Source organism: Macaca thibetana, chromosome 7 (genome assembly GCF_024542745.1).
Source record: "Macaca thibetana thibetana isolate TM-01 chromosome 7, ASM2454274v1, whole genome shotgun sequence".
Lineage (NCBI taxonomy): Eukaryota > Metazoa > Chordata > Mammalia > Primates > Cercopithecidae > Macaca > Macaca thibetana.
Window position 1 is genome coordinate 54,986,172 of NC_065584.1, and position 13,372 is coordinate 54,999,543.

The window sequence follows — 13,372 nt, forward strand, 5'->3', positions numbered from 1 at the left end:
TAGTTTTTGAATGTGTTTGCTCTTGCTTCTCTAGTTCTTTTAATCGTGATGTTAGGGTGTCAATTTTAGATCTTTCCTGCTTTCTCTTGTGGGCATTTAGTGCTATAAATTTCCCTCTACACACTGCTTTAAATGTGTCCCAGAGATTCTGGTATGTTGTGTCTTTGTTCTCATTGGTTTCAAAGAACATCTTCATTTCTGCCTTCATTTTGTTATGTACCCAGTAGTCATTCAGGAGCAGGTTGTTCAGTTTCCATGTAGTTGAGCGATTTTGATTGAGTTTCTTAGTCCTGAGTTCTAGTTTAATTGCACTGTGGTCTGAGAGACAGTTTGTTATAATTTCTGTTCTTTTACATTTGCTGAGGAGTGCTTTACTTCCAACTATGTGGTCAATTTTGGAATAAGTGCGATGTGGTGCTGAGAAGAATGTATATTCTGTGGATTTGGGGTGCAGAGTTCTGTAGATGTCTATTAGGTCTGCTTGGTGTAGAGCTGAGTTCAATTCCTGGATATCCTTGTTAACTTTCTGTCTCGTTGATCTGTCTAATATTGACAGTAGGGTGTTAAAATCTCCCATTATTATTGTATGGGGGTCTGAGACTCTTTGTAAGTCTCTAAGGACTTGCTTTATGAATCTGGGTGCTCCTGTATTGGGTGCATACATATTCAGGATAGTTAGCTCTTCCTGATGACTTGATCCCTTTACCACTATGTAATGGCCTTCTTTGTCTCTTTTGATCTTTGATGGTTTAAAGTCTGTTTTATCAGAGACTAGGATTGCAACCCCTGTTTTTTTTTGTTTTCCATTTGCTTGGTAGATCTTCCTCTATCCCTTTATTTTGAGCCTATGTGTGTCTCTGCATGTGAGATGGGTCTCCTGAATACAGCAAACTGATGGGTTTTGACTCTTTATCCAATTTGCCAGTCTGTGTCTTTTAATTGGACCATTTAGTTCATTTACATTTAAGGTTAATAGTGTTATGTGTGAACTTGATCCTGTCATTATGATACTAGCTGGTTATTTTGCTAGCTAGTTGATGCAGTTTCTTCCTAGCATCAATGGACTTTACATTTTGACATGTTTTTGCAATGGCTGGTACCTGTTGTTCCTTTCCATGTTTAGTGCTTCCTTCAGGATCTCTTGTAGGGCAGGCCTGGTGGTGACAAAATCTCTAAGCATTTGCTTGTCTGTAAAGGATTTTATTTCTCCTTCACTTATGAAACTTAGTTTGGCTGGATATGAAATTCTGGGTTTAAAATTCTTTTCTTTAAGAATGTTGAATATTGGCTCCCACTCTCTTCTGGCTTGTAGAGTTTCTGCCAAGAGATCCGTTGTTAGTCTGATGGGCTTCCCTTTGTGTGTAACCTGACCTTTCTCTCTGGCTGCCCTTAACATTTTTTCCTTCATTTCAACTTTGGTGAATCTGACAATTATGTGTCTTGGAGTTGCTCTTCTCGAGGAGTATCTTTGTGGCATTCTCTGTATTTCCTGAATTTGAATGTTGGCCTGCCTTGCTAGGTTGGGGAAATTCTCCTGGATGATATCCTGCAGAGTGTTTTCCAACTTGGTTCCATTTTCCCCATCACTTTTAGGCACACCAATCAGACGTAGATTTGGTCTTTTCACATAATCCCATACTTCTTGGAGGCTTTGTTCATTTCTTTTTACTCTTTTTTCTCTACACTTCTCTTCCTGCTTCAATTCATTCATTTGTTCTTCGATTGCTGATACTCTTTCTTCCAGTTGATCGAGTCGGTTACTGAAGCTTGTGCATTTGTCACATATTTCTCGTGTTATGGTTTTCATCTCTATCAGTTCTTTTAAGGTCTTTTTCTGCACTGATTATTCTAGTTATCCATTCATCCATTCTTTTTTCAAGGTTTTTAGTTTCTTTGCGCTGGTTACGTAGTTCCTCCTTTAGCTCTGAGAAGTTTGATCGACCGAAGCCTTCTTCTCTCAACTCGTCAAAGTCATTCTCCGTCCAGCTTTGTTCTGTTGCTGGCGATGAGCTGCCTTCCTTTGGAGGGGGAGATGCACTCTGATTTTTCGAATTTCCAGCTTTTCTGCACTGCTTTTTCCCCATCTTTGTGGTTTTATCTGCCTTTGGTCTTTGATGATGGTGATGTACTGATGGGGTTGTGGTGTGGGTGTCCTTTCTGCTTGTTAGTTTTCCTCCTAACAGTCAGGACCCTCAGCTGTAGGTCTATTGGAGTTTGCTTGAGGTCCACTCCAGACCCTGTTTGCCTGGGTATCAGCAGCGGAGGCTGCAGAAGATAGAATATTGCTGAACAGCGAGTGTTGCTGTCTGATTCTCGCTCTGGAAGCTTTGTCTCAGGTTTTTTTAAATTAAGAGAAACAGAAAGCATTTTCGTTTTTAATCTTGAAAACTGTTCTCAGCAATATAGTAGTAGACTATAAACCCTGAGTAATGACAGTTAAAAAAAAAACAAAAAGCCAGGCGTGGTAGCTCACACCCGTAATCCCAGCACTTTGGGAGGCTGAGGTGGGTGGATCACCTGAAGTCAGGAGTTCAAGACCGGCTGGGCCAACATAGTGAAACCCCGTCTCTACTAAAAATACAAAAATTAGCTGGGCCTGGTGGCAGAAGCCTGTAATCCCAGCTACTTGGGAGGCTGAAGCAGCAGAATCGCTTGAACCTGGAAGCGGAGGTTGCAGTGAGCTGAGATCATGACATTGCACTCCAGCCTGGGCAACAACAGTGAAACTCCATCTCAAAAAAAAAAAAAAAAAAAAAAAAAACAAATCCAAAAGATTCATAGCAATCAATCAGAGGAGGCCTGTTATCCTGAGCCAGCATAAGGAAGTCCCCTCTGTTTCAACACTACAAAGAAACTAACTTGGAAATGACCAATCTACTTTTTGTTTCATTTCTGCTTTATTTAGCTAGATTTTGCCTATAAATCCAGCCTCCTCTGCACAGCACACTGAAATGCCTTTTCTAAATCTTTTGATGACACACTGCCTGATAGATGAACCACTAATAAAAGCCAGTTAGATTTTTAAGCTAAATTTGTTGTAATTTTGTCTTTTGACACAGGGTAGAACTATGTTTGGCTTTACTACATACTGCCAAAACTTTTCCAAAACCATTGTACACTCCCACCAGCAATGTATGGGAGTTCTAGTTGTTCTACATCTTCACTATGGCCTTATTTTAAATGGAAATGTACTTGTAAACACAAGACAAAGTCTGTGATCTGCTCAAAGTTGAACTCATATCAAGACCAAAAAGCTGGAACTCCCAAAGGCAACATCCTCAGTGAAAGATAAACTAGGGAAGGAAAAAAAACCAAAAATTCAACTCATCCCATAGAAGTGAGTACTCTTGTCTTTCCTAGCTTTGGCTCTGGGTAGGTATTGGTAGTGGTGGAGTGGGGTCTTCCTAATCACAATCTGGCATCCACTCAAGTTTGGGGTTAGAATTCAATTACTTTTGTGAGGCCAAGTGAGAATTTAATGTAAGTGGTTCTGGGTAGATTGCATCCTGGATTCCTGGAAGAAGCAAATACATACTCTCTAGAAAAACACACCTTAAACCTAGATCAGAAATAATTCACACAGATAAAGTCCCAACAAGCTCACAATCAGAAACTAATTTAAAAACAGGAAGTGAGCCACCATAGGAAGCGGAAACAACTGAGTTACACTTACAAAACTGCATATATTATAAGCAATAATGAAAAGTATAAAAAATTTAAAGAAATTAGGTATCAAAATATGACCAAAGACTAAGAAAATGATTTTTAAAAACACAGAATATGTAGAAATAAGAAGTATAATTGAAACTAAAAATCAGTGAGTAGGCCAGGTTCCGTGGCCTATGCCTGTAAATTACCCAGCACTTTGGGAGACTGAGGTAGGCGGATCACTTGAGCCCAGCTTGGGCAACATAATGAAACTCTGTCTCTATTAAAAATATAAAAATTAGCCAGGCATGGAGGTAGCACGCCTGTAGTCCCAGCTACTTGGGAGGCTGAGGCAGGAGAGCTGCTTGAATCTGGGAGGTGGAAGTTGCAGTGAGCCGAGATTGCACCACTGTACTCCAGCCTGGGTGACAGAGTGAGACTCCGTCACACACACACACACACACACACACACACACACACACATACATACACGAAACTCAAAAATAAAATCAAAAGATATCATTACATACCATTAGAATGGTTAAAGTTAAAAAGACTGACAACCCCAAATGCTGGTGATGATGTGGAGCAACTGGGACTCTCATACATTGCTGGTGGGAATGTAAAATGAAATGTTAAACATACACCTACCCTATTATAATATCCAGCCATTCCACTAGGCTTTACATACATATGTATATATACACACACACACACACACATATATATAAAAACATATACCCACACAAAGACTTCTACATGAATATTTATAGCAGCTTTATTTATTGTAGTCTCTAAGAACTCAAATGTCTATGGTCTCTTCATACAATGGAATAGTACTCAGGGATAAAAGTCTACGGAGTACTCATAAACACAACAACATGGATGAATTTCATTGACATTATGTTCAGTGAAGAAAGCCACACACAAAAGAGTCCATTTGCATGATTCCATTTGTATCAAGTTCAAGAGCAAGGAAAACTAATCTATGTTGATAGAAATCAGATTACTGGTTGCCTGTTGTGGAATGGGAGAGGAAATGCCTGGAAGTAGATGTAACCTTCTATGCTAATAGAATATTCCTGTATTTTGATGGGGTAGATTACACTAGTGTATGTTTATCAAAACTCAATGAATTGTACACTTATTATTTGTACATTATACTACATAAATTTCACTTTTATTAAAAAAAATCATCTAGACAAAAGACAGATTACATACAAAGGAAGGACAATCAGATGGACATTGACTTCTCAATTGCATGAAAGAAGCCAGAGGACAAGAATAATTCATTCAAAGTGGCAGGACAAAAATAACTGTTAATTAAGAATATATGCTCAGAAAAATATCTTTCAAGAAAAAAAGTTAAGATGTTCTTTGAAGAAAGGATACTATCATTGTCTATTTTAGTCATAGAGAACCTAAGTAACTTGATTTTGGGTCCAGATAGTCTGAATCCAGAATTCATTCTCTTAATCAATACACTACACAGTCTTTCAATGTAAGAATGAACTTTACGGCAAACATATAGTTACAATTAAACAAATATTGGCTGCATAAAATAATGATTAAGTTATGGATATTAACACAATAGAAATAAAGCATGTAATTTCTAAGCCAGCAATAAGGGAAACATAATTGTTTACTAGATTTTTTTTTTTTTTGAGACAGAGTCTTGCTCTGTCACCCAGGCTGGAGTGCAGTGCAGTGGCACGATCTTGGCTCACTGCAACCTCTGCCTCTGGGGTTCAAGCAATTCCCCGCCTCACCCTCCTGAGTAGCTGGGATTACAAGCGCCCGGGTAATTTTTGTGTTTTTAGTAGAGATGGGGTTTCATCATCTTGGCCATGCTAGTCTTGAACTCCTGACCTCATGGTCCACCTGCCTCGGCCTCCCAAAGTGCTGGGATTACAGGCGTGAGCCACCGCGCCCAGCTCAGATTCTTTAACTTACTAATGTGTTATGGTAATCTTTTTATACATAAGTCTTTTTGCCAGGTATGGTATCTTACACCTGTAATCCCAGCCCTTTGGAAGGCTGGGGCAGGAGGATGGCTTGATCCCAGGAGTTCAAAACCAGCCTGGGCAACATAGGGAGATCTCATCTCTACAAAAATTTAAAAATTAGCCAGGTGCAGTGGTGGTGCATGACTGAAGTCCTAGCTACTTGGGAGGCTGAGGCAGGAAGATCACTTGGGCTTGGGAGGTTGAGGCTGCAGTAAGTCACGATGGTGCCACTGCACTCCAGCCTGGGCAACAGAGACAGACCCTATCTCAAGGGGGGAAAAAAAAAAAAAGGAAATGAAACAAGGAAAAAGAAAAGAGTTTTTAAAGACTTTAGGCCAAAGACTCTTTTTAGTCATGGTACTCCTAATGATAAGCACATTGCCTGACACAGAATAAGCACAAACTAGATGCATTTCAGAGATCTACTGCACTAAATGCTATTGACTTTGTTTTTCTTTTTAAAAGATTCCTAAGTAGTCTAACAGCCAGCCTTATCTTCCTGAAGCAACTTGTCAGAGCTGTGAAAAAGAAGAAAATCAATTAAAGAAAGGTATACTTTTGATTTATCTGAAGTGAAATCACTAAATTTTGTATAATTAAAGAAAAAAAAACAGGGTAACACATATCAAGGAATAGTGTACATATATTCTGGGAAATACTTGTGTAAGGGAGGGAAGACTTTCCCTCTACCGACAGGATTCAGTAACAGTGTATTAAATAAACTAAATGGAGAAAAGGTATATAAATTTATTATGCGTATGGGAGTATCACAGGAAAAAAAGTGTACAAAAAAAAGTGATATTTTTAAAAAGTGTATACCAAAAAAAAAAAAGCCAGTGATATTTAAAACCAGTCTATGAAATAAACTAAAAGGAGAAAAGGAAAAGGTATAGAAATTTATTATGTACATGGGGTATCACAGGAAAGAAAAGTGTATACCAAAAAAAAAAAAAAAAAACAAAACAGTGATATTTAGGAGCCTATATATCCTTTCTATAGGATGGGGGTAGGGGTATATAGGCAATTTCGTATCACCACCAATGATCTATTTTAAGCTACTATAATTCTGGAGAAAGGCAAATGGGCCCTCAGAACAATAACAGATGATACTTTGTGACAGTTTGGGTGTGGTGCTGACTTCTACTCTCCTCTCCAGTGATAAGAGTTAATCTTCCCTGGTTGATGAAACTCCCTAGGAGCAAACTGAGCTTCTTTTGGATGATCTGTCCTTAGGTAGATAATAGGAGTTCAGAGAAAGGCTTTCTCCCCATTTGCTACTTTGCAAGTGTTTCCAACTTAAAGTAATCAATCTACCAAGGTGTCATATTTTGCAGTGGCATTTCCTCAACACTTTCATTTGGCAACACGCCAAAAGACACTCAAAACTACTGAAGTATCAATTTTATCAAAAAATTTCTTTAGGGAGAAACAGTACTTTCACTGGTTACTAATTTAAACAATTTTTATATTAAAACAAACAGGTACATATGGGGTAGAATGCAAAATTTACCTGAACCTTTTAGCAAAACAAGAGGCTTCAAATAAATTTTGAGCTTTCCATAAGGTTATATGTAATACAACATGAAAGACTCTCTTGATATATATACAAGGAAGATATTATAAGAGGGAAAAGCAAGCTGTATACTAGGAGGGAATGAAAATATTCCTAGTCACAGGACAGATAAGAAGCCTTCTTCAGAGAACATAAGTAATTACTGCAATAGGTATGGATCCATTGAAACCTAGAAAGCTCTCTCTCACAGAAAAGTTCATTTGGAACTATTCCTGGTGTTATGATCTCAGAATCCACCTTCTTCGCTGCCCTAACCCGGATTACTACCTACAGAACAAACCTTAAACCTGCCTGTCGGCCAGGCACTGTGGCTCACATCTGTAATCCCAGCACTTTGGGAGGCCGAGGCGGGCAGATCACGGGATCAGGAGATCGAGACCATCCTGGCTAACTCGGTGACACCCCGTCTCTACTAAAAATACAAAAAATTAGCTGGGCATGGTGGTGGGCGCCTGTAGTCCCAGCTACTAGGGAGGCTGAGGCAGGAGAATGGCGTGAACCCGGGAGGCAGAGCTTGCAGTTAGCCGAAATCTTGCCACTGCACTCCAGCCTGGGTGACAGAAAAAAAAGAGTCTCTCTTTCTTGAGACTCTCTGTCTCAAGAAACAAACAAACAAACAAACAAACAAACAAAAAAACCCTGCCTGTCTATGGATCCTACTAATCAAGATTTTAAGTCTGAATGCTTATAGTCTTCTTCTACCACATATCCATCTGTCTGAACACGTGTCTAATAACCAAGTCTTACCACTATCACACTTAATTCTTAATCTCAGCCTACCCACACTACTCCTGAAATCTATCATTTTAGAAACCGTGGTATTAATGGAAGCATCTTCGTATCACCACCAATGATCTATTTTAAGCTACTATTGTAATTAATTAGTACAATCAATTCCCCAAACCTTATGAGTAGCCAAGCACTTCAACCACATTTACCAAACCAAGGCAAGCCAGATAAACCAAAATAACCCTCTATTGTGAAACACACCATGATTCTCAGAGAAATTAATTCACAAGTGAAAATCTTTCAATCAACATGCGCTAAAAGGTACCACATGTTAAAACATCCTTCTGAGTTATCTTCTTCCTTCCCATAAAAATGATCTATAAAACTGCATTTGGATAGGAAAAAAAGTTACAAAAATGTCCAAAGACCCTCAAATAAACACATCAGTGAAGGATATAGACTGTAACCATTAGATAAAATAAAAAATTCTTATATGGATTGAAATATGAAATATGAACTTTTACAAATACAGTAGTCCCCCTTTATCCACAGGTGATATGTTCACATGTTTGAGGATAGTGCCGAATCCTATATACACAATACTAAAATAGAATACAAATTTTACATAGGCTGGAGGTGGGGGGCAACAGTTTGGGGGAGAAAAAAATCATCAGAATACTAGACTTACACTGGGACATTCCACAAAACAGAAAAGTTAGTATTGCAGTTTCTCTGCTACAAAAAATAAGTAAACCCCTCCAAAGTCCTTTTCCTTTAATTCCCACACCAAGCTTGATCTTTGCTTAAACCAAAGGAGAAAACAAAATGTTTCACTCAAATAAAAAGAGAGGGTGGGCAGGGACTGCAGGGGCAGAAGAGCACTCGAGTAAGATATTTTCTAAACCAGCAATTTTTAAACCTGACTGCACATTAGAACCATCTAGCTTCATTCAGACAAATTAAACTGTAATAGGTGCTGGTAAGGTCCAGGCATCAGTATTTTTAAAAAATTCCTTACTCTACAGTAAGGAAGGGTTAAAAAGCACCATTCTAAATAAAGGAGCTAGAAAAGGAATCCTCAGCCAGGTATGTTAAGTAATTCCTATCTTTGATCCTGTACTATGGGATCCACAAGAAAAATGGAAAGAGAAACATGGAAAGTTGCCAAACTGCAATGTAAATAAATATTTCATTTTCTATCAGAAGAGAAGATAAAACATTAACTTTTAAATTATAAAACCTACTGCCCCAGCTACAATCAATTTGCTTAAAAAATGGTACTATCAGCTGCTCCTTCTTCCTAATATCTAAGTTCTCTTATGAAAGGTTCAGTCTAAATGGAAAATAGACAATGACCAAAAATTGTAAGTGTTACAAAGGTAAGTATTATTAAAGTACCAAGTGCTATAGTACCTGGGGAAGTGAACCAGTCTAGGGGATGAAGAAAGGAGTTGGAGCAACTAGCAAACAGGAAAAGCTTTTCTGAAGAAATGTTGCCTAAAGTGGGATTTAACCCAAGGGTAAGCAGTTAATTAGGTGAGGGTAAGGAAGGTACTGGAGCCAAGGCAGGGGAAAACAGCGAACATAAAGGTGGGGGTGGGGGGAGGAAGGGAATTAAAGCATTCCAGGAACTGAGAAAAGATAAATATGGCTAGGGCTTACACAGAAGGGAGCAAGAGTAGTAGCTCATAATGAGGTTAGAGAGGTATGCAGATGCCAAACCATACAGGACCTTGGAAATAATGTCAAGGGTTTAAACTTCATCTTCAAAACAATGGAAAATCATGAAAAAGTTTTAAACAAAAAAAGTAACAATCTTTCTGCAAACTAAATTTTTGTTAGCACTGTCCTATACAAAGAATACCAATATTTCAAGAAACATGAAAATAATATTCTTGTAGAGGTGACAGAATCATCAAGCTATCACAGCTTGATCACATTAACATTAAAAGCATTCACTGAACTCTCTGCTTGAATTCCATTGTTATTAAATTTGGTTTATAATTTGGCTTTCCAGGTAGTGCTCCCTATGTCAAAGAAATAATGCTGGCTGATCACTCTAACTACTTAAGACCATTTGACACTTTGCATTATCTCACTGGAGATTAGAAAATTAACAGCATTTATTAGTCAGTTTATTATGAAAAACTATACGCTCCTATTTAATAGTTTATTTATGTGGCCTCTATGTATACTTTTATCAGCCCCGAAAGTACCCTCTACCTGTGGAAATGTTCCTATGGTTTTGGTGGGAGGGCTACGAACAACAAACTTCAGTCCTCTAGTCAAGGAATTAGGGATATGACCTAGATTGGGCCCCTCGTATCTGCCCTTTCCTGGCTACAGTGACTGATCCAAAGTGTGGGAACATGACCTAAATGAGGCCATTCCTCTAGATTTCAAATACAGAAGCTGGAAGTGGCCGGGCGCGGTGGCTCAAGCCTGTAATCCCAGCACTTTGGGAGGCCGAGACGGGCGGATCACGAGGTCAGGAGATCGAGACCATCCTGGCTAACACGGTGAAACCCCGTCTCTACTAAGAAATACAAAAAACTAGCCGGGCGAGGTGGCAGGCGCCTGTAGTCCCAGCTACTCGGGAGGCTGAGGCCGGAGAATGGCGTGAACCCGGGAGGCGGAGCTTGCAATGAGCTGAGATCCGGCCACTGCACTCCAGCCTGGGCTACAGAGCGAGACTCCGTCTCAAAAAAAAAAAAAAAAAAAAAAAAAAAAAAAAAAAGAAGCTGGAAGTGCTCAGTTTTATTCCTCAATAACCAAACTCATAAGGTGTGACCCCAGAGCAGCTGATGGCCAAGTTTCACATCTTGGAGAAGCCGGAAAGAAAGCAGAGACTCTGAGAGAAAGTAGAGGTAAGAACTCATGAGAGGCAAAGGCAGTTCTGATGCTTTATAATACCTGGGTCTAGTCAAATTCTTGAAACTAGCTGCACCACTACCTTTCTGGATTTAACTACTTTTTTTTTTTTTTTTTTTGAGATGGAGTCTCGCTCTGTCTTCCACACTGGAGTGCAGTTGCGAGATCTTGACTAACTGCAAACTCCGCCTCCCGGGTTCACACCATTCTCCTGCCTCAGCCTCCGGAGTAGCTGGGACTTCAGGCACCCGCCACCACGCCCGGCCAATTTTTTTTTTTTAATTTTTTTTTTTTTTTTTTTTTTTTAGTAGAGACGGGGTTTCACCATGTTAGCCAGGATGGTCTTGATCTTCTGACCTCGTGATCTGCCCACCTCTGCCTCCCAAAGTGCTGGGATTACAGGCGTGAGCCTGGCCGCATTTAATTACTTCTTCTTTTTCTTGCTTAAGTTCGTTTTTGTTGCTTGCAACCAAAAGATACCAAACATGCAATATTATGAAATATGGAATGAATTGGCTTTCAGCAGACAATACTTGCATCATTATCCACTAGCTTTAAGCATTACCTCTGTCCCTGTGATGCAATATGAAATACATGATCTTTCTCTCCAGTTCCTGTCATAGTCCTCCCTAAAACTCTCGGAATTTTCTAATAGGAGTGTCTTTGGTTACTTATGAGCCACTATTTATGATCAAACCTGATTATGCTAATGAAGTGATTTAGGGTGGGGCCAGTCACCAGAAAGACCATGTGACTAGAGGGTTGCACTCTCAGCCTCACACACACACACACCTCTATGGGAGGGGCTGGAGATGAAGTTCTATAAAAACCGTTGATAAGATTTGTTGAGCTTCTGGATGGAAACACTGGAGGTGCTAGTGAGGCAAGTAGGAGGCAGGGAATCTAAGGCTGTTTCACTCTGACTTCCCAGAACTAAATTGAAAGGAAAACCCTAACTTTCCACGCCTAAGTAACAAAAGGACCAGAGGCTACTCCTGTTGCAACCACCCCCCACCTTTTCTGCACAGTAGATGGAAAATCGGCTGTCCTCTACAAATCAAGACTGATTGCCGGTGGAATCTTCGTTTGCAACTTTGTAACTTCACTCTAGCCACTGAATGGTTGCTGTCCACAAGGAAGCCGACTGACGGGAGGTGGGGGGTTTGGCAACCAATCAGGCCAACTGCAAGCCATCTCTTCATTTACATGAGGTGAGCTTGGAGTGGCCAATGGGAAACTTCTAGGGGGTATTTGGACCCAAGAACATTCTGTAAAGCGTGGGGCTGCTAGGGCGGCTGCCACACTGTGGAGTGTACTTTTGTTTTCAATAAATCCCTGCTTTTGTTCTTTTGTTGCTTCATTCTGTCTTTGCTTTGCTGGGAGTTTTGTCCAATTCTTTGTTCAAAACGCCAAGCACCTGGACAACTTGCAATCACGGCTCTTCACTGGTGATACTGGGGATGGTGTTGTGCCCCTTCCCCCATACCTTGCCCTATTCATCTCTTCCTTCTGTCTGTTCACTGGATCTTTTGTAATATCCTTTATAATAAACCCGTAAATGTACTTCCTTGAGTCCTGTAAACCACTCTAGCAAGTTAACTGAACTAAGGAGGGAGTAACGGGAACCCTGATTTCCAGTCAGTCAGGAGTGTATAGGTGACAATCTACTACTTGTGGTTACCATCTGAGGTTGGGGGCACCCTTGTGGGACTGAGCCATTAACCTGTGGGATCTGACTAACTTCAGGTACATACGTGACAGAACTGAATTATGGGACATTCAGTTCATGCCTGCTGGAAAACTGCTTGGTATGGAAAAATCCCCACACATCTGGCAGCACAGAAAAAGAGTATGTTTTCAACAGTCCCACACAGAAAAGACAGGTATATTCCCACCAAGAATTTATCAGTTTTGCAGGAATAAGGCATACATAATGATATATACAGTACCAGATTAAATGCAAAGTCTGGGAAATTTTTAAACTAGAATTTTTAAGATTAGGGCAGGGAAGAATTGAAGTGTATTAAAAAGAACAATAAATTATTGAGGCCAAGGTCCTCCTGGTGTTTTGTGCTACTGTGTTGTTAATTTGGCACATCACTTATTTTCAGTAAGGTACAATTTCTTCACCTGGAATGTGGGACTCCTCTACATTATTTGTAAGGTTGCTTGCAGTTAAGTGCTGAAATTACTGTATCATTTTGAGGATATAAAAGTATACTCCTTCACGGTAGCTCAAGCCTGTAATCCCAGCCCTTTGGGAGGCTGAGGTAGGCGGATCACTTGAGGTCAGGTGTCTGAGACTAGTATGGCCAACATGGTGAAACCTCGTCTCTACTAAAAATACAAAAATTAAACGGGCGTGGTGGCGGGCACCTGTAATCCCAGCTACTCAGGGAGCTGAGGCAGGAGAATCTTTTGAACCCGGGAGGCGGAGGTTGCAGTGAGCGGAAATCGCGCCACTGCATTCCAGCCTAGGCAACAAGAGCGAAACTCCGTCTCAATAAATAAATAAATAAATAAACAAACAAATAAATAAAAGCAT

At 39.9% G+C, this 13,372-nt stretch overlaps 1 protein-coding gene across 2 annotated transcripts in view; it reads right to left on the minus strand.

Moving 5' to 3' along the window:
* Positions 1-13,372, minus strand: part of STYX (serine/threonine/tyrosine interacting protein) — a 52,018-nt gene that overhangs the window by 36,313 nt on the left and 2,333 nt on the right. The window contains exon 1 of one of the 2 annotated variants that reach the window (XM_050796938.1): positions 4,179-6,451. The exons of the other annotated variant lie outside the window; for it this stretch is intronic. Coding sequence (XP_050652895.1) covers positions 4,179-4,253 — 75 coding nt within the window. The 5' untranslated portion in view covers positions 4,254-6,451. Of the gene's footprint in view, positions 1-4,178; positions 6,452-13,372 lie in introns of those variants that run through there. 2 annotated transcript variants of the gene reach the window in all.